Source organism: Sciurus vulgaris, assembly GCF_902686455.1.
Source record: "Sciurus vulgaris genome assembly, chromosome: 9".
In the NCBI taxonomy this organism is placed as follows: domain Eukaryota; kingdom Metazoa; phylum Chordata; class Mammalia; order Rodentia; family Sciuridae; genus Sciurus; species Sciurus vulgaris.
The window spans coordinates 33,829,283-33,851,970 of NC_136469.1; the positions used below are offsets into that span (position 1 = coordinate 33,829,283).

At 33.6% G+C, this 22,688-nt stretch overlaps 2 protein-coding genes across 3 annotated transcripts in view; one reads left to right on the forward strand and one right to left on the reverse strand.

Annotated features, from left to right (window-relative positions):
* The window catches only part of LOC306669205 (cathepsin O-like), a gene marked incomplete at its 3' end in the record, with an annotated part of 108,652 nt that overhangs the window by 62,403 nt on the left and 23,561 nt on the right, over window positions 1-22,688 (reverse strand). Inside the window, exon 8 of one of the 2 annotated variants that reach the window (XM_079153093.1) lies at window positions 18,572-22,337. The exons of the other annotated variant lie outside the window; for it this stretch is intronic. Coding sequence (XP_079009219.1) covers window positions 22,303-22,337 — 35 coding nt within the window. Of the gene's footprint in view, window positions 1-18,571; window positions 22,338-22,688 lie in introns of those variants that run through there. 2 annotated transcript variants of the gene reach the window in all.
* Window positions 907-18,855, forward strand: TDO2 (tryptophan 2,3-dioxygenase). Its single transcript, XM_079153094.1, has 12 exons — window positions 907-1,050; window positions 1,236-1,341; window positions 2,312-2,402; window positions 5,014-5,084; window positions 6,093-6,220; window positions 7,491-7,677; window positions 8,909-9,016; window positions 11,665-11,776; window positions 14,500-14,557; window positions 15,868-15,947; window positions 16,468-16,558; window positions 18,280-18,855. The coding sequence occupies exons 1-12, from the start codon at window positions 1,016-1,018 to the stop codon at window positions 18,431-18,433; spliced, it is 1,221 nt and encodes a 406-aa protein (XP_079009220.1). The 5' UTR covers window positions 907-1,015; the 3' UTR covers window positions 18,434-18,855.

A 22,688-nucleotide genomic window follows, 5' to 3' on the forward strand; every position in this document is an offset into this window, starting at 1 on the left:
CATCAAAGCCTGAAGAAAAATGTATATAAACCCAGCCTTCCCCAGAATAAAGTGGGATTGATTGCACCAGAACTAGAGTCTGTGTCTTTCATTCTCCATCCATCGCCGTCGCTGTCTCCCTGTGCACTGTTTACCTGTGTGGAACCCATGGACTACTGCTACCCTGGATCCCGGCAAGCAGCCAGCCCAGACAAGTTAAGGAGCTTTTGCCCTGATATGAGGACCCCCATAGCAATTGTTTAGAGCTTAGACCAATAAATCATAGTCCTATAAAGGATGTTTTGTCACTGACATTGTTTCAAATTGTGGGCCCACAGTTATTATTGTTTTAAAATTCTCTATAGACAATATACCCTAATGTGGATGACTTCTACTACCTGTCATTGGTGTGACAGGGTAAACTAATAATGTCCATTTCAATTCCAGTTCAATGTGTTGTAAGCTTACCTGCCCCTAATTATTAGAGGAGATTTTGGCTGGAAGAACTTTGATAATCATATGCAAGTGAACTTGAGCAGGTATCAGCTTCTGTCGTATAATGAATTCTTTTCCCCAGAGATATTCAGGTTCAGTTTTTGGCTTAGGATTCATAAGAATATCCAAATCTGAAAGAATAAGTATTTGTTTCTTTTACATAGCTGATCATCATTGTATACCCTAGTACTATGGCAAATGGTTACTTGAAACTGAATGAATTTAAAAAAAAAAATTAGACTATTGATTTATTTAAATTTTTTTCACCTTGGAAATAAAAGCAGAACTGAGCAAGTCAGGTGATTCAATTTGGCAGAATAGTTGCTGTACTATTGAAAACAAATTGTACCCAATAAAAATCCACTCTAAAGTTTCCCTCCCTGTACCAGTGGAATTGAGAACCTAACTGGGAGTACAAGAGAGTGCTGATTGGCTGGGGCACAGTGAGCAGAATGCATAAAAGGCAACTGGAGAACATGTGGTTGGGTCAATGATATCATCAATCTAGAGTCACCTCCCTGCTCCTCAGTGCCTTTTCGCCATGAGTGGGTGCCCATTTTTACGAAACAACTTTGGGTGAGTATTGACCTCTATCCTAAGTGGAGTTAAACTCTTAAAGCTTGTGATTGTTTTACTCTCTGAATTTAAAAAGCATTGAAAATTGTCACCTTTCTTAAATTGGCAATAGAAGTTTAATCACTCATTATTAATTAGCTGTGTTTTCTCAAGCTCTGTTTTTTCCTCATTTATTAAATCTACAGATATGCTTTTAAAAATCTAACTGTAGAAGGCAGCAAAGAAGACAAATCACAAGCTGGCGTGAATAGAGCCAGCAGAGGAGGTCTCGTCTATGGTGACTACCTGCAGGTAAGTGGCAGGGTCCTTATAATATTTCGCCTCTAGTGTTAGGCTCTAAATTCTGCTAGGTGACTTTTTTTTTTCCCCCAGTCATCAGTTTTCCAGACCTAAAGACAGATTCCCTTTTTTCATGCACATTTGTGCCTTTTCAACTTCTGTGGAAAAAGAGACTCTAGGTGAAAAGTCACCTCTCTGATAGAGGTACAGTAAAAAGCACAGAATCCAGAATCTGGACTGAAGAGTATAAAAAAATTGCAGTTTAGATAACAGGCAGGCATTGCACAATGTGGATAAATAAGACCTGGTTGATAAATCCCAGCCTAGGTAACTGGATGTGCATCTCAAAAGTAAATTCTTCTTATAACGTCTCTTCATAAAGTAGAAATATTAAGGGCACATGGAGAATCTTCTTGAAATCATTAGTAAATAAAAGAGAAAGCTGGACAAGTGAGGTATTTGGATATTATTCTGAGCTAAATTTCATCCTGTTTGTCTTTTTTTACTGTGTGTGTGTTTTTTGTTTGTTTTTTTTTTTTTTTAAGAAGTCAAATAGTAAGGGACTTTGACGCCTTCATCGATGGGTTTCTAAGGATGAACTAATAAAGAATGTTAAGACTTCACAGACCAGGCTCTTAATGGAATAAAAGAGCAAAGGACAGGAAGATATACAGTCGGCTAAACCAGTTGTCAAGCTTTTGTCACACTCCCATGATGAGACAGATGAGACTTAGTGATGTTATAGCATTTGTTATAACAAAGTCCTGCCAAATCAAATTTTCTAAGGACAGAAATCCCAAATTCGACTCACTATGATGAGACGGCCTACATTCATATTTTTTGAAAGAAACTAGATTGGTTTCTGAGAGTTTGGGGCTTTGGGGGAACCTTTCCAGAGTTATATTCTACTTCTTATTAAAATTGATTAAAAAGACTCAAGTTCTGTAATTCCAAAATCAGTTCTTCTATTTTTCATTTAAAGTTGGAAAAAGTTTTGAATGCACAAGAACTTCAAAGTGAAATAAAAGGAAATAAAATCCATGATGAACATCTTTTTATCATAACTCATCAAGGTAAGTTACAAAGGGCTGAACAATTACTATTTGGCGGGCATTTATCATGGAAAATGAGGACAACTACCATCCTTTATCTGTCAGATGGGGGAAGATCAAGGAGTAGTTTTTGTTAGAAGAGCTTGAAAATATTTTGCTGCCAGATTAATTCTCATAGGACCCTTTTTGGGCATTTTAACAGTCACCTTTATGTTCCTTCACTGCTAGTTGGGTCAAATAGGACTTCAGCTTTGTCCTTAACTCTGAAGGGACTTTTCATCGTTTGGAATTTCACAAAGAATTTGCAAGTTAAGATGGTGCTATTTCTTGACTTGGAACATTAAAAAACTACTCTCAAGAAATAAATCATTTAAATTTACTGCAGATTTACATAATTTTATAAAAATCTGCTACTGGGAAAAATATAAATCTTTTCTCAAATGTGTTTGTCCTTTCTGTATTCCAGTTTCTGGGCAGCAATTTTAAGGAGTCATAGACTCCTAAAAATTTAGAATGTCCCTGAACTCTGAAATTGTGTGCAAATTTTCATGAATATGTATCTTATAGAGTCCCACAACCCCCAAATATTAAGAACTCTTGCTCTGTGATTGTCAGTGCATAATACAGTCCTGTGTCTGACCAGGACCCACTCATGCTGACCCATGTCCCAAGTCTATACACCTTCCCCTTCCCTATCAATTCCTTGTGTTCTTCTCTCAAATGGGTGCTTGCCTCACTAACTTGTTAAAATGGCAAACTCCACCAGGTAAAGAAATTAAAGATGTAAAATAGTTAGTTTGATGTATTGTTTCTCCTGTTTTTATATTTGCATTTTTATTAGTGGCTTTTCTCAACACAAAATCAATAGGAAACCAGGCATAGTGGTGCACACTTGTAATCCCAGTGACTTGAGAATCTGAGACCAGATTGAGGCCAGCCTCAGCAACTCAGTGAGACCCTCAGTAATTTTGTGAGACCCTGTCCCAAAATAAAAAGGACTGGAAAGTGGCTCAGTGGTAAATGTCCACTGGGTTTGATCCCCAATACCAAAGCCTGGTGTGTGGTGGGGGGATCAATGAGAGAAGAATTATGACATAGTAGACAAACTTGGAATTCAGAATTATTTAGAATAGCATCTCTACCATTATATGACCTTGGTCAAGTTGATTAGGTTTCACAGTTTCCTTTTCCTCATTAGTAAAACAGAGAGGATAATCCTATGTTCTCACTCAGAGGATTCTTAGGAAAATGAAATAGATAATGTGCATTAAGCAGTTTGTCCAAGGTATAGCATGTAATGAGCATACAATGATTGGTAGCTCTCATTATTTGATGGGTACACTTTCCTTGCACCATTTTAGTATAGTATGTAGGCAGTAGTCATGGGAATAGCCACATAAGGTTAGACCTGCAAAAGGGATGCAGAAAATAAGTAAACTGATCAATAACATTTTGTCTCTTCACCCAAATATGAAAATCAGATCTCCTATATCTCCTTATACATATATTGAGAGTATAATTGGATTTTCCCATTATCACAGAAATGTAGCCCTTTTCCATATGATAGAGCCAAACAGAATGCATCAGAGACATCTAAGATGATTGACTATCAGAGGTCATTATTACATTGACTAATTAATTTTTCTGTTCACCCAGTGTTTACATTATGTCAAAAACTGTGCTAGGTACTAAGGAAAAAATAATTGATGAATATGACAAAATCTATAGTTTCTTTGTACTTAGAGTATTATGGGTAGGGCAAGTTAACAGAGAGAACCATTTTTGCTGGCACTGGATTGTCTAATGACAAAAAGGAATCAAAATGTCTCCCTCTTCTGTTAAGTTACTATTAAGTCTTAAGATTTTGAAACATAGACTTCCACATGTAGGTGGTTAACTGATCAGTCTATAAGCGAGTCAACTGAAGTTAAGGAAAATTAAGATTTCCATCCCACTTACCATTGTTAGTAACTTCCAATACATTGATTCTAATCAGAGGAGATGTACTGGAAAATGCTGAATCAATTGCTGTAATGTTGTCCCTGGAATTAGCCACGAGACTAATATAAAGCTTTGTCATTATTGTTTTTCTACAAACATCCATTGACTTTCCCATTTGTCCTGTGCCTATAAATTACTGAATTTTTTTTTTTTTTTGCAAATAACAAAACAAAACAAAGCACTGCATTTTAAGTAATTCAACCTAAAATTTTCAATCTTATTACACTATGGTATTTCATTTAAGTTAGTGATTATTATTTTCTCCTTTTGTAATTGAAATTGAGTATCACTGCTCTTTTCCTGTATGACTGCAGTTTCCACGTAAGAATTGAGAATGAGGTTACATGTTGTGTCCTAAAAACCCTAAACAATATTTTTCTTGAGAGGAACTAGAGTAATAATAATGAACATAAAGCACATAGGTAAAAGGACTGACATATTAAAACAATCAATACATGGAGGCTATTATAACTTTAGCACTAGTGATTAAATGGGTCTATATTGCTATTGATTGGTTTTAAAGTTATATTTTCATTTCTTTTTCAACATGTTAAATGTGTATTTCATATAATTATCGTCCAAAAGACTCTTGTAACTTTCCAATTGAGTTTTTCCTTTTTTTTTTTAACAGCTTATGAACTCTGGTTTAAGCAAATCCTTTGGGAATTAGATTCTGTTCGAGAGATCTTTCAGAATGGCCATGTAAGTTATGCCATGATATTGATTTCACATATTCTTTGGAAAATGTAGAAATTTTTAATGTGAAAATTTAATACTAAATATTGAAACCACTTTTTCGTGATTTATTTTTAAAAAGCACACTTTCTGAGTAGAGACAGTTTAGACATATTTTCCCAGTGCCATTGCTTGGAGATGCAAATTTCAGTTTGAAGTTCTTTACATTGAACTCAGTATTTTCCTCTTAAAAACAGGTTTCAAAGTGATGGCAGATTACCAAGCTAAATCAGAGATCCTTCATATAATAGGCAATGGATTGGTATTGTAATGCACACCAGCTGTGGGAAGGTAGGAGCAATAAGGAGGAAAGTGAAAAAGGCAGAGGAGGAGGGAGAGGAAGAGTGGGAAGATGAAGAAAGAGGGAAGAAGAGCAGGAAGGGTAGTGGGGAAGAAAAGGACCAGAGGACAAAGAGCAAGAGGCAGACAGAACAGAGCTTCAGGGGAAGGGGAAGTTCCAAAAGCACTTCCCCACTTTCCCAAGCTCTTTGGGATAGAGCTTCAGGTCCTGTACACCTGAGCCTCTGCTCCCAGAGGCGACAGGAAAGGAAGCACACATACACAGGCAGTACCCCTTGGTGAATAAGAGTACACTTCCCAGTTTTATCTTTGGCAACTTCTGCCCTCCCCGAAGATCAAATTTATCCTGCTATTGCTTAATCCTTTCCTAGAAGTCCCCATGTCACCTTAACCTTTCTTCTTTGACGCAAAAATAAAAGAGAAACTCACGTTGGAATCAGTGAGAGTTGTATTCCAAAATTTATTTCTACCTTACTTCCATGTATTTTCTGTTTATTCTAAATTAAAAAAAAAAAAAAAAGATTCTGATTTTGCAGAATTTCTTAATTAGTTCAACATATGTTTTGGCAAATTTTAGTTCTAATGTTCATCTTTAATAGCTACATAAAATTAATAGGATGCATCGTTCTTTAAATCTATTCGTAATCTTCTCAAGTTTTCTCTCTTCATATCCAGGTCAGGGATGAAAGGAACATGCTCAAGGTGGTGACTCGGATGCACCGGGTGGTGGTCATTCTGAAGCTCCTGGTGCAGCAGTTTTCTGTCCTGGAAACAATGACGGCCTTGGACTTCAATGACTTCAGGTGTGCACCTGTGGGGTTTAGAAAACAAAATAATGGGACTTAGGTGACATGAGGAGCCTGTTCTACTGACACTCACTTAAAGGAGTTTGGGATCTCTCATAACAAAGCATTTGGAAAATTATTAAAACATTTTATGACTCACTTTTTACTTATAAAAATAGTATTATCAATTGATTTCAATTCATCATTGTGTGTCAGATTTTTTTCCAAGAAGCATGTTAGACAATTTAATAAATGATTAAAATAGTTAATAAAATATGTATAATTAACTTAAAAATTAAAATCTGCAAATACACGAAACAGTAGTGATATATAGAGAAACATGTCAATCAAAGCATCATAAGTTATGTATTGAACCACAAATTTTAGCTCTAAATTTTGAGGCAGTTGTAGCTGTGGATGTGTGTCTTTAAAAAGCATACATACATGATTTTTCTCACATAAATTAGAAAATTTTCTCCAGAAATTTACTTTGAATGCATTATATTTTGTAATGTGCAATGTCCCAAACATATTTTGACAATCAAAGGAGCATTGGTAGAATTCTTTGTGGCAGAGTGAAAAATTAGTTTGTGTCAATTAGGTGAAAGACATTTATAAGGATATAAGACTTTAGGGTGTTTTTTAAGGAGGTAGTAGTCACATTTTTTATATTTTGTGCTAAGCAGTACCTTATTTCTTTAATGTTCATTATCTCATTGATGCTTCCAATAGTACTACATAACAAGATGAATGATAATATCCAATATATCCAATAGTGTAAAAGGGATTAAATAATATTTGTAAGCAATCTTTTAGCATTGTAGAGTAAAAACAGTTGCCTACACACTACCTTTCTTTATCTTAGAAAAAATTAGCAAACACATATGCACACACACAATTACTAAGCATATATATATATACACCCACACACATATACATGCACATGTATACAAACATATATATAGATATATACATGTATATAGTATTCAATATAATTATGGAAAATTTATATAAAATATAACAACATTTATTTCAGACTATATATTATACATAGTATAGTATATATGACATTTCACAACTGTATAATCTGTTCAACTTCAAGTTGATTGATAGCTCATTTTCCTTATTTCAATAAGGGTGAAGTCATATGTACAACTCCAGGTGGTTCGTGTGTCTGTTCTCGGTGCTATGCTGACCACCCATTCACAAAAGAAGAAACCATTGCAGTGATTTATGATGCTAATCCATCTCTTCCTTTTTGTTCTCTTTGGGTCTGCATATATCTCAGAGAGTACTTATCTCCAGCATCGGGCTTCCAGAGTTTACAGTTCCGACTATTAGAAAACAAGATTGGTGTTCTTCAGAGTATGAGAGTCCCTTATAATAGAAGACATTACCGTGATAACTTCAAAGGAGAAGACAATGAACTGCTGCTTAAGTCTGAGCAGGAGAAAACACTTCTACAGCTAGTAGAGGTATACACTCACACACAGCTTGTAAAGTTTAATTCAATGCATTTCATTAATTTAGTGTCTGCTATGTCAGAATTTTAAAACTCATATCAAAGTTGGGATACAATCATGGTAAATATGGACAGGACAAAATTTCAAAAATACTTTATAAGTTCAACTTACTATAACTTTAAAAATATCAAGAACCTTCTTGAGAAATCAAGAATTTTTTTAATCAAGGGTATGTTGATATTTAATAACGTCATCTCATTAAAACAATACTTTGAAACACTCTTGCTGAGCAACTTTTACTCAGTTGATTTTTAGATGGGGTATGGAGAATTGTTTAAACAGTTTTATTTCTCTAAAATATAATGTAATTGAAAATTTCCACTTTGGCATTTTTCTTAATTAAATTGAATTACCAAGAACATACTCTTCAGAATTTTTTCCCTTCATATCCAAATTCCCCAGGGACTGATACTTAGTCTTCAGAAATTAGTAATTTGATCCTTCATAAGTAAATTATTAAATAAGGATTATACTGTTTTGAATTCTTTCACAAAGCCTTTTCCCTTGCAAATTAAACTTTACTTTTAGTGAATTATACTATGCTTATTAATCCCCTGGGTGTTATAAATGTAGATTTAGATTACTACATTCTACATATTATAATGGCTTTTTATGTATGATATAATGGGGAAAATTAAATCAAAAAACTAATTTCAAACATAAATGTAGCTTAAATAATAATCCACGAATGTGTAAAAATTCAGTTTAATTTTTAGATCATGAAGTTTGGTGAACTATAAAAGTAATTGCATGTTTTGTTAATTTTAAAGTTTTAGGTCTGTGGTCCTGAAATTAAAAGAGATCAGACCTTATGCTTTCTTCAGTTTCTAAAACATAAAGTTCTTTTATAATAAACCAGAAGATACCATTAAAACGATGTTTAGCTATGTTCATGGATTTCTAGCAGAAAGTTGGAACTTCTATAACTAGGTATTTCTTAAAAAATAATAGAGTAAATATTATTAATAATGATTACCTTAATGATTAAGAAAATTAAATATATCAATTGCTTTTTCTCAAGTGAAGAAATTAAAGAGCAAGGAAAATATTTACAAATAAACTTGTGGTATTTTTTTAAAAAATTATGAATATTTCTTGTTTTAATTTTATAAATGATAGTACAATATATTTTAATTATTTTAAAGTTTACTGTGTGTTCACCTAAAAATAATATTTACTTAAGGCATGGCTGGAAAGAACACCTGGTTTAGAGCCACTTGGATTTAACTTCTGGGGAAAATTTGAAAAAAATATCATCAAAGGCCTGGAAGAGGAATTCATAAAGATTCAGGTATTTATGATGCCATAAATATGAACGCAGCTAATATAAATTTACTATGGAAGAAGAATTGGGAGTCTAATTTTTTTTTTTTTTTTTTGCTATTTCCTTAACTTTTCATTTTTTTTCTTTCACAAATATATCATCTTGGGCCATATCACATGATTGATTAAATTTTCTTCATAGGCAATAAAAACCTACTAAATTAAGATACTAAGATTTTGTGTGTGGTGAATGGCTGAGTTTACTAGAATTTTTATTTTTGATTGAAAATTCCAAATTACGATCAGTTCAATCAATTATTCACACAAAGTAGTCCAACAAATATATTTAGCCATTTAACTTTAACCTTGTTCTTATAATTTGTTGTGTTCTACTGACCATAGATGATTGCTCCTACTTTAAAAATACTGTTGATTCTTCAATTCCCTCAAGTTGCGAATCTCTCATCTTCTCTTTACCACTAAATTTCTTAAAAGAGTTGTTTAAACTCTATCTTGTTAGGTTGTTTCAGGATAGTTCTTAAAACGTGGACTTTGAAGTCACACAGTCTGGGTTCAAATTCCACCTCCACTGTGGAATTTTGTGATAGTAAATATGTTACTTAACCTCTCTTTGCTTCAGTTCTCATTGATAAAATAGAAGAGTCAACCTTACAGAATTATTGTAGGTATTCAATTAGATTGACATTTATAAAGCATTTAGAACAATAGTCAGGAAAACTTATTTCTCATCTCCCATCTAACCCTCAACCCACATCTCATTATTCACAAATGGCATTCACGTTCATAAATCCAATGACCATTTTTAATGTTAATTTTATTTAGCATCCCAACAGCACTCAATACCAATGTCTACTTATTATTATAAAATAATAATGAAAATAAAATGGAATAAAATAAAAATAGCAGTTTTAATAAATAATGATTCTATCTAATTCTCTAGCTCTTAGTTCTTCCTTTACTTATTCATATTACTTTCATAGACCAATAAATGGTGGGGTTTTGAACACATTGACTTGGATCCTTTTTGATCTATCTCTATTTTCTTTCATTAGAAGATCTCTTTTTTTTTATCCACAGTTTCAATATCTTTTACAATGAATATCTTTTTTACATATCAATAATTATTGAACATTTATCTCTGGTTTGGATATCTCCTTAGATTTCAGATCATAGATTTAAAACTCTACTTAGTGTCTCTTCCTCTCAAAAACACATCAATAAAACAAAACTTAGAAATTTGCCCCTTCCATTCTCTCTCATACTAATGGGGCTCTCTCAACATTAATCTCATGTAAAACATGTAATTATCAACAGTCAAATATAAGTGATCCTTGTGCCCAACCCCCTTAGCCACTTCTTTGAGCTATTTCCAAATCCTAATTTTATCATCCACATTATTCTCAAATATTTCTTTTTCATTTAACGCTACCAGTCAAGGAAAATTACCATTGTTTTTCACCTGGACTGAAGTGATAGTCTCTCAACTGTCTTACCTACCTCCCTGCATGGCTCCACTCCAATTCATTCTTGAAGCTACAGCCTGAGTAACCTTTTTGAAATGCATATCTGATCACATCTCCTAATTGCTTAAAGCCTTTTTATGTTTTCCCATTATTTTCAGGATAAAGATAAAAATCCTTAGTATTGTCTACCAGACTTTCATGATCTCACATGGTCCAACCACACTGAATTTCTTCCACTAGCAGAGTCTAATCTTTTGCCTTTGCAAAATATTTTTGCACGTTATTCTCTGGGTTTAAAATATTTTTCACCAGGTTACTCTATCCCACTTTTGGATCTTGGCTCAAGGAAGACTGCCTTAGGAAAACCTTCCCTAGACTCCTTCTCACTATGGGGTACTAAGGCACTAATATACTATATAGCACTGTTCATGGTTGCAATTTCATTCTTGGGTAATTATTTGTGTAATATCTTATGCATACCAGATAATGGGTGTGAGATTAGGGGACTCAATTTTTGCTCACAGTTATTATCTCCATCAACTTCACATGAACATTACTGGATAAATGAATAATTAATTGAAAATAGTATCCAGACAGACTCTTTGTACAATACTGTGTATTTGTTCTGATGGAGAGAAGATTATTAGGTTAGCTAATTTGCTTCCTTTGGTTAATTGAGTTGTAAGTATAACATGTGTGGTAGGCAGAAAAATAAGGTTTTACTTAAAGCAATCGATAGATATCAAATGAATAAAAACGTATCTGAATTGTATGTACAAAATGCAGTACTGGATATAGCAATGTCAGTAGAGTTAATCTTTTTCTGACTAAGAATTCTTAACTCTTCTTAAGACAATTACTTTAGGTCTATTCTCAATAATTGATATTTAAAATTCAATCATCATTGACCACTTGTTACCTACAATTTTGTTCATCTTGGTCCATTTGCATGATATTTATGAAGAGAACATTTCAGATTTTTACATCATTAAACTTAAATAAAAGGATAGAAACAGCGCATGTGTGAAAAATTCCATTTCATAAGAAATAGTTTCCAAATTTTAATATAAGATGACAATATAAGTATTCCAAGTACACTTGTTCTGAACGTGATAATATATTTCTCTTAAGTGAAGTTGGCTTAAAAGGAAATCTATTCATTTAGAGTATTGATGCAGTATTTTCCCTAAAGGCCAAAGAAGAATCTGAAGAAAAAGAGGAACAGATGATGGAATTTCAGAAACAGAAAGAGGTGTTACTGTCCTTATTTGATGAGAAACGTCATGAACATCTCCTTGGTAAAGGTAGGTATTTTTTTCCTAAGATTCCTTTCCCTGGAATGTACAAGTATATCACAATATAATTTTAGAAGACTATCAAACTTTACTTGGGGAAAATAGAATGAAAATTTCTATTCTACCCATAGGAACAAGAATTGGGTAATGTTGTCACTCATAATCCTATGTTAATAGATTTTTATGCCCACTGTACAAAGCTACTAGCAAAGACTTCCCAGTATGTGCTAGATATGAGGGATACCAAGGCAAATTAAAAGTGTTTTTAGTGTTTTTTTATTTTTTACAGACTGCATTTTGATTCATTGTACACAAATGCGGTAGATCATTTCATTTCTGTGGTTGTACACGATGTAGATTCATATCATTCATGTAATCATACATGTACATAGGGTAATGATAGCTGTCTCATTCCACCATTTTTCATCCCCTCCCCGCTCCCTCTCATTTCCTTCTACATAATCTAAACTTACCCCATTCTTCTCTCACTCCCCATCCCCCTACCCCCATTATATATCATTCTCCACTTATCAGGGAAAACATTTGGCCTTTGGTTTTTTGGGATTGATTTAGTTCACTTAGCATGATATTCTCCAATTCCATCCATTATGTGCAAATGCCATAATATTATTCTTCTTTATGGCTGAATAATAGTCCATTTTGTATATATACCAGAGTTTCTTTATCCATTCATCTGTTGAAGGGCATCTAGGTTGGTTTCTCAATCTAGCTATTGTGAACTGAGCTGCTATAAACATTGATGTGGCTGTGTTACTGTAGTATACTGATTTTAAGTCCTTTGGGTATAAACCAAGGAGTGGGATAACTGGGTCAAAAGGTGGGTCCATTCCAAGTTTTCTGAGGATTCTCCACACTGCTTTCCATTCTAATTGGAGTAAGATGAGATCTTAGAGTTGTTTTAATTTGCATTTCTCTAATTACTAGAGAAGTTTTGAACACTTTTTCATATATTTATTAATGTATGTCTGTATATCTTCTGTAAGGTGTCTGTCCAGTTCCTTGGCACATTTATTGATTGGGTTCTTTGTATTTGTGGAGTAAAGTTCTGTAAGTTCTTTATAAATTTTGGAGATAAGTGCTCTATCTGAAGTGCATGTGGAAAAGATTTTTTCCCACTCTGTAGGTTCTCTCATAGATTTCATCTTACTCCAATTAGAATGGCTATTATCAAGAACACAAACAATAATAGATATTGGTGTGGATGTGGGGAAAAAGGCACACTTTTTATTTTTTTAAGTTTCACATTTTTTTTGTTTTGTTTTGGTGGTGCTGGGAACTGAACCTAGTGCCTGTGCATGCTAGGTAAGTACTCTACCAACTGAGCTACATCCCCAACTAAAAAAAAAAAAAAAAAAAAAAAAAATTGTTTTCAAGTAGCTCACAGCCTAACAGGGACGCAAAAGAAAGAAAAATTATTGCAATTGTACATACTTTGGTAGAGATAAGAGGACACAAGAACTACTCAGAATATGAGGGTGACTTGTCAGAGATGTTTCCCAAGCTGACTTTTGGTGCAATTTACACTGAGCTATAATTAATTGAAATTAATTGACCAGTATATTCAGTATCCTCATTACTTTATTTTTTTCTTGTATTTGTTTCAATCTATTGTGTTCATTTTGATTCAGAATTTTTATTGTGACATCCCTCAAAACTTGTTCAGAAGTAGACAGTAGAATGAATCTGATACAATTTTCCTATGTGTGTGTGTGTGTATATATAAATATGCCACAGTGAATCTCTACATGCCCAAGATTGGGATCCTAATTAGAATAAATGTACTTCATGTTTATATAAATACTGTCATGTTTAACTAAAAATAAAAAAGAAATAGAAGTTACGTTGGGAATTTTTATAAAACAAGGCATAGCAGTATGCGAAAATAGTGTCAAATTCTACAAGCTGAAAAGTTAGCCTCAATGTTGTCAAAAACCTTGGTTAAGTATGGCCAATTTTGTTTCTACAATGTTCTTAGGAGTAAAGCCTTGCATAAGAGCACACAGATGCTTTGATATAATCATTGCACTCCTTAAAGCTAAGGAAACTGCTTTTAAGTGAATTAAAGAAAACCACTTTAAATGAAGACTGGAAGGAATCTTGTTTAATTGCTTGAAAGGCAATAATCATATTATTTCACATGGCAAGTTAAGTAGTTTCTTTCACATCAGGTTTTCCAGACATGGCATTGAAAGATTATGAAATGGACCAAAATAGGCTATGTGCTCGTATGAATATATTACAACGAATTCCACTTTTAAGTATAACTGTAATACAACTATTAAAAAACAATAAGTAAATAGAAGAAAGACCAATAGAGTAGAGGAAGGGGTTCAGTAGCAGGGAGTAGGGAGGGAAGGGGAAATAGTAGGAATTAAATGGAACAAATTATGTTATATGTATTTATCAGTGTGTCCAGATGAACCTCACTATAACGTATAACTATAATGAACTAATAAAATGTATACGTGTGTGTATATTTATGTGTACTATTTTTAATTGTCTCTTAGAATTCAATATTCAAATAATGTTTTGAATGATAGGTTTCCAACTTCAAGCAAAGGATGAAATATTTAAGATAAAACTTATAATGTTCTCTAAAAACAAATTAACCATTTAAGAAAAGGCAATATTATTATTTAAGGTAGTAACAACATATTAATATGACTACTCTAAACTACTGTTTAAATTAAAACTTGCTATGTATCTTGCAGGTGAAAGACGACTGTCATACAAAGCTCTCCAGGGAGCGTTGATGATATATTTTTACAGGTAAAGACACATAGGTTATATAAATTGTTATCATAGTTTAATACAGTAATTTAATTTTTGAAGAAAACAAAATAATTAAATTCTATTTTTAATTTTTATATTTAAATGGCAAGGGATGAAGCTATAACTTTATCCTTGCAGGAGGTCTCTCTCTCTCTCTCTCTCTTTCTCTCTCTCTTCCTCTAATCAAATATTCTTTTTAAACTATACAAAGTATTTTATGTTATTAATTATCCTAAAAGGCCAAATTCAATTTTTCTGAGAAACTCAGTTATGAAATGTATTCTGTCATTAAATAATGTTGCTTGGTTATTCCAATTTTATAAAATGAAAAAGAATTAAATGAAAACATTTTATCAACCATTGTTCTACTTATTCAACAACTTAAAATATTTTTTTTTTAAATTTCTAAAATGTTTGAAGGGCTCCTTAAATGTCCATATACTCATTTGTGTGTGTCAAGTTCCCTTCAAATCATCCATGAACCAAGTATGTCAAAACCAGGGTAACATGATAGCAAAAAGGATTCCAATACATATGTTTTCAGAATATTTTACTTCCTCATATTTCTTTAATTTTTCTTTCAATATTAGGGAGAAAACCAAAGATCTCATGCATGCTAGGCAAATACTCTACCACTGAGCTATTTCCCCAGCCTTTTCATTTTCTATTTTGAGACAGGATCTCACTAAGTTAACCAGGGTGGACTTGACCATGGTATTCTCCTGCCTCAGCCTCCTGAGTAGCTGGGATGACCAGCATGCTCCACCATGCCCAGCTCTTTTAATTTTTAATATCATCTCAAATCTCTTTCTTCAGAGTGTCAGCATAAACAAAGAAGTAAAGATATGCCAGTGAAGCTTAGATGTCCTAAGTAAAAAATGTACTGAGAAAGTTGAAGGATTAGATGAAAAAAGGAAAACAAATACAGGAAATAAAAAGCATTGTTCGTTTTTGTGTATTAATGTATTTCCTAGAAGCTTTTGACCTGTCTTAGCTGGGAAATATGAGCTACTATAGGTATGTTCCTTTTAATAATAATCTATGTTAGGTGTAAGTCTTCCTGGTTGTTTTGTGTATATTTCTGGAATTTTCTAGGTTTCAAACAAATATTGCAAAGTGAGTATTATTATTTCCATTTTTGAGATGAAGAAACAGAAACCAGGACAATAATCCAAAAGCTGCTAAGGATCCTATTAGACAAATACAACATTGTTGCCAGGATCAACTTATTAATTATAAAACTCACACTCCTCTTAAGCCACTGAATTTTCTTGAATAGATGTGTTCTTGTTCATGTTTCCCTTTAGGGAAGAGCCTAGATTCCAGGTTCCTTTTCAGTTGCTGACTTTCCTTATGGACATAGACATACTCATGACCAAATGGAGATGTAAGTCCTCCTCCTATTCCCAAATTCATTTTGTTTGGTTACTTAATATTTTTGAGGGCTCAAAAAATATTTCAATTTTATAATCTGAAAGAAAAAAATGACGTTTAGGTCAAATAAAATATTTTAATATTTAATAGTAATATGTGCTTATCTTTATGTCAATGCAATTTTAAAATACAATTTTAATCAACTTAACTTTTTTGAGTTAAGATAAGAGTCCCATAAAGGCAAAACTGGCATGGACTCATGAAAGTCATTATGTGGCCTTGCCTTCCTGTGTTATGTTCACATGCTAACTGCAATGACGGATGGAGTGAAATGCCTGTCACCTAAGCCATGTGGGATGCTAGGCAACCTCATGTTCTCACTGGTTCCCACAGGTGAACCTCCCATATGGCTAAATGATTACAAGTGTCAGCCTTTACTCAGAAACAATAGTCATTACCAATCCTTGTTTTAAGGACATCATGGAACTAATGGCAGAAAACCGTTCATGGAGCAAATTTGTGTGTTTGCGTAGATAACCATGTGTGCATGGTGCACAGAATGCTGGGCAGCAAAGCTGGCACTGGGGGTTCCTCGGGCTATCAGTACCTGCGCTCAACCGTGAGGTGAGTGGGGCCAGGGGGTTCATCTTGTAGAAGTCACCAATTCTTTGTTTCTTCATATCTATGTCCGTTATCTAGGAAACTGCTAGATAACTGTCTAAACTGCTGAAAATACGTGTAGTTAGATGATGATATTCCTACTGATCCTTTGAATTACAATTCTATAATTGTATAGAATCCTCAATTATGATGCTTCATTCATTTGGTCCAGTGATGAATAGGAGCATTGTTATCAATGACTGTGTGACTAGTGGGAGTTAATAGTGTTTGTATCCAGGAAGAAAAGTCTTCAGTTCATTCTGGCTCAAGCTTTAACTAGATTAAAATTTTCATTGATAACGCTTCTAATTTTTTTGGTCAGATGGATGACATAACAAGAATAGTTTCTTTTCTCCTGACATGACTCTATTTTATATTGTGAAGCTACTTTCAGCTATTCCAGAGAGTTCCTTTACCACAGTCTTTACAAGGAAAGAGGTCAATATTTATTGTGGTCTTAAAACACACTGAGCAGGTTTTAGGACATTTGCCTTCTTATTTTATTTAATATGCTCAATATTATAGATAGATGTATATATAAGCAGATGCACCTGAAAATGAGGAAACATAGCTCCTTGGAAAGGAAGAATCAGCTAAGTAAGTTAGACATTCACATTTTTGTCCCCAGATTTCTTAAAATATTTGTTAGTTGTAGCTGGACACAATACCTTTATTTTATTTATTTATTTTCATGTGGTGCTGAGGATCCAACCCAGTGCCTCACACATGCTAGGTGAGCTCTCCATCACTGAGCCACAACCCCAGCCCCGTCCCCACATTTTTTATAGTACATTACATTCATCCCTAATCTTACTACCAGATGGGCTGATTCATAAAATGATCAGGTTGAAATTGCGATTATATATTTTCACTGTCCATGGGAATAATTTCTGTATGCATGAAATAGTACTTGTCTGTAAAAAATTAGCACACACATCAGTGGGTATTGGGAATAATTAACATGAATAGTAGTATTTCTAGTGTGTGATCATCTTATTTAATGTTCAAAGGGACCTGGCTAAATGAAGGGACTGTGTTTTATTTTACAGTTAGAAACAGGAACACTGATGTTTAAACACAAAGTCCAAGGCCCAATGGTTACAGGTGACAGAATCAGAATTCAAAGCCATATTTATTTGACTTCAAAGCAAGTATCTTCCTCTATGAAACTGAAACCATTGAAATACTTGACTAAAGAAATTTTCATGTGAAAATCACTCCTACAGACATTTATAATTAATCCAAGATGACATTTCAATTCATTACTCCCTTCATGGCCATTACATGGGGTTCCTTTGCTGTTGGGAAATACTTTTCCATGAACAACCAAGAATAAATGCCAAATATATTGCTTTGTGTACCATTTTTTAAATATAGGAAATAAAAACACACCCTTGTTCTTATACCTATAGCCTGAAAATAATGATTCCAGGTTTTCATCTGAATCATTCTGGTCTTAATTTACTGAATATATAATATTGTTTCATGAACACAATCTTTGGACAATCTTAACACCAAACACTACATAATAACTAACATAATACATATGATATATACAACATGCAACATATGGTATTGAATATTAACTATTTAATGGAAAATATTTGAGGAAAGAAATTTGGGGGTTAAAAATTTTAAATGTTTCATGACAAAAAATCTGACACATCTGCATATGTTTTACCCAGTGACAGGTACAAGGTATTTGTGGACTTATTTAACCTTTCAACATATCTGGTTCCCCGACACTGGATACCAAAGATGAACCCAATCATTCATAAATTCCTTTACACAGCTGAATACTGTGACAGCTCCTACTTCAGCAGCGATGAATCAGATTGAAGTCATCTGAAATATTATTGAAGAATTTTATCAGTCTATTTTTTATTTTCTAATATTTCATGAGGCACAAAGAATCTTAATGTAATATTTTTGTATTTGTATACATAGTTTTACACTGTGGTGTTTTGATTCAATTCAGGGGGAAAACTTAATTACTTCATGTTTGTGATGTTGTGATTAACCATTAAGATGAGAAATAATTCAGTTGAATTGAAACATTGTAAACTGGGCATTTTCCTATTAAATTCAGTTTCTCCTGATACTCAACTTCATGTAATCACTAAATGTCATCAGTCTCTCTTTGCTTCATACTTCATAACTTGTAAACCAGCTCCTTCTGATATTTTATGCAATAAATGCCATTCTGTACAAGATCTATTCAAACAAAATTTTAAAAATAATAAATTTAGTCTTTCATTGTGTATTGTTTTTGAATCATTGTATCCTTTAGCATTCTTGATGACCAATGGAAGACATTTACCTGAAGCTTTCTTAGAGGGGATCCATTGGACAATTACTCCATTCACTTACAGAATTCAAAAGAGCCTTAGACATGTCAGGTACTCAATTTAGTTCCTATCATGTGATATCCCTGGAAACCTTGGGAACACTCTGTCTCTTCTCTGCGGATGTTAACTTTATTCTTTCCTGATATAGATCACATCTTTCTTCAGGCTGTGTCCCAACTCTCAACCATTTGGACCATAAAAAAGCAAGAGCGCACCTTTCCCTGGCTCCAGGGCCCATGGTGTGGGAGATAAGAGTCAACTTTAATACATGGAAAATGTTCTCCCAAAGGAGAATGTTCTTTCCAGAAGAAGTGAGATGTAAACAGATTAAATAATGACCTCATTCAAATCTAATTCAAAATACCAGAGGAAGAATTTAGTACGTGTATGAGTTTTCATCTTCCTTTTAAAATTTTGACCAAATATTGAAATATTCTGTTAAATTTATGTTAAGGGAGGTAGTAATTTTATCAAAGGAATCTAAAATGTACATCCATTTTAATGCAGATTATCTCTAGCAAGCAGTAATTCTTGATGAAATAGAACTATTTCTTCGATCTCAATTACAAGATTTGTTTTCCTTAAAAGGATCATATCCTCTACTTTGTCTCTAAATTACTTATTAATTTGATCATATTCATGAGTTCTGCATCTGCAGATTCAAGCAGCTGCAGTTTGAAAATATTAAAAATATTCTTCATCTGTACTGAACTTGTATAGTTCTTTTTTTGTCATCATTCCGTAAGCAATATGGTATGACAACTACTTGCATACCTTTTACCTTGTACTAGGTACTGAAGTAATAAAGTGGAGATTACATATGGATGCCTGATAACAACAACTATCACAACCCTCTTCCAGGACCACCACCATGCATGAAATGTCACCATAACTCTCTATAAAAGTACTTCTGTGAGGACATCTTCACAGTAACTGCCTGTTAACCTTGGACTAACGCCATCTTGGTTATGACTCTGGTAGCCAAGGATAACTGTTTCAAAACAACTGAGTTTTCTTCATTTTACCTTTAAAAACCCTGTTCTTCCATTGCCTCTGCAGATATGCCCACACATCTGGCCATTACCATGTCCATTTCCTGAATAATTTCATTATCTTTGAAGAATCTCTCTCTGCTTGTTATTTTAGGCAGGACAGTAGACTACAGCAGTAAGAGATTTCAAAGAATGCTCCTCTCACAAAGGACAACAGAATTGGGGAGGTGGTAGGCAATTAAATGATGGATTTCCAAAGTGTAGTTTACTTGTTTGAATATGTAGGATTTCTTTTAAGTTTAGTGATACTGTTGACCAAAACTTCAGGAAAAGGAGTTTTTTGGTTTGCTTCTTTGTGTGTTTTGGACAGACAGAATAGAGTTTTGGAAGCACTGAGATTATAGTTGTCTACAGAGAAAACCAAAAATCAAACATATGCATTTGGGGGTAAGAAAACTGTGTGTGAATGTAACATACGTTAATACTATGTTGACAGAATGTAAGCCATACACTTGAAAAACTTCTCTTTAACCCAAGGTAAAAAATATAGCTTGTTTTAGTATAAATGTAATCAAAGTCCAGAACAGCTGAGAAGTATTAGTTATTTTGAAATTGTAAAAATTCCTTAGCATTTGAAAAAGAGTATTAGCAAATATTAGCAAATCATTTATATCATATACTAACCTAACACAAAATAGAACAGCAAAAACTTAATTCCTTCCTGACTTACTTGAATCATTAGAATACTTATCAATTGAAATATAAATATTTTTCCTTCTGGCATATCTCTAAACAAGTCCACAATATTCTTTTGAGATTGCTTCTGGTTCATGTAAGAAAAAAAGAAATAGCTTTTTTTTTTTTTCCTAATAAAGGAGAAAGATAAAGGCCAACAATGAGGAAAAGTGAGATGTCCTAGAATTTTTTTAGTGGTGATTGCTGCCTTCAAATTTCTATTTTTGTCAACATCTTCTGCAATAAAAAGCAATCATGGATTTTAGAGACAAAATGGTTACAAGTGTATTATTTGATAAGATTTATTACAGTGACGTTCAAAATACATTTCTACTTAAAATTCAATCAGAAGATCAGCTCTTTTATTACGAGGTTCTTAACACTGCTGCATAAGAAGCTGCTCGTTTCCTGGCTGCAGAGTAGGAGCTGCACAGAGTCCCTTCTGTGCACACAGATTTATCAATCACTGCTGAGGACACAAGTTCATCATGACCCCATTAGTGGCATAGCACCTGAATTCACTTATGCAATTAATGACACCAGAATGATCATGGGCATTAAGATCCAGAAGCCAAATGAACGCCAAAGGGAAGCACAAAGAAGCAGTTGGGATGGGAGATCAGGAAAACTAAAGCAAAAACTGGAAGCCAGAGAGCCTAGGAAGCTAGGAGATGGGACTCTGAGAGGTGTGGTGCTCAGAATCATGGGTGGAAGAAAGAGATGGAAGAAAGAGACGTGGAGGAGAGCCAAGTGATTAGGAAACAGAAATGGAAGGTAAACAACAAGGATTATTTCTAAAGTCGGGTGCACTAAACCACCAGAAAAATTTGGGAATTATGCAGTAGATTAGGAAAGAGTGAACATATGGGAAAATACTTTGTTCTCTTATATAGGCAGAAGAAAGTAAGAAGTTAAATCTCTTGAATTTCTGTCAACAATGAGGATTTCCAGGCAAAGAAAATTCCAACATGGCAGGCAATGCTACTTGAAGATTCTGATCACACAGCTTCCATAACGGTCATTGAATTTCAGTTTGTTTCTCTTGGGAAGGGATTTGCCTTCTGTTCCTTACATGTGGTCCCTCTCCTGTTCAAGAGGTAAGCACCATTTGATGAGGTAAAGCAACTGGTATTTCAAATCTTTATGATATTCCATATTAAAAGGTTGCTGATATAACTGTGACAGGCACACCTCACTTTAGGTTGACCATTCTTGTAGACAGGGGCAATCGAAGGCTAGTGACCATATCCCAAAAACAAAAACAAATTCTTACGATTTCTCTTTGATTTCACCTACTCAAAGCACCTCCTTAGAAATAATCGAACAAACAAACAAAACAAAGCAAAATAGAAAAGACAACAAGAAAATCAAAACAAATAGTAGCTTGTTTGGGTGTGACAGGACCTAAAATTCCTTCTAATCTGACCTTCTTCCCCAATCTGCTCCCCTAAAGGCTGAGATGCTGGGGCTCCTACACACTTTGGAAGAGGGGGACATTCTGTAACTTTGTTTCAATACCCAGGCCATAGAGCTTTTTTAGGTAGCTGCTAAAACTTGAAGTTAGGTAATGCTTAGAATGCTACGTTTCAATATGAAAATCTTCATTTTTGCATCTCCTGTTGCTGCCAATATGTCACACAAATACAACAGAAACAGAATCTGCAATACCTAAGGAGAGAAAAAAAGAAATTGTTACTACCTGTCTATTCCCTCTTCAGATGTCTTTTAAGCATCAATTAAAATTTTGTAATCATTTAGGTTAGAATGAGTTAGTAGTTACTAAGAAAACAGTTAATGGTTATCAGGAGGTAAAGAATGACAACCTCAAAAATTAATATTAGAAGAGATGCTTAATATGTTTGTTTCAAGAAACTAAACTAAAACAAAACAAAATAACTGTAATAGTTGTTAATTCAATAAGTTAATGCATCTAAGATCTCCATTGCACTAATACATATTTCTTAAAGGAAATAAAATAACTTAGGATATTATTTTAAATATAATTTCAAATTTTAAACT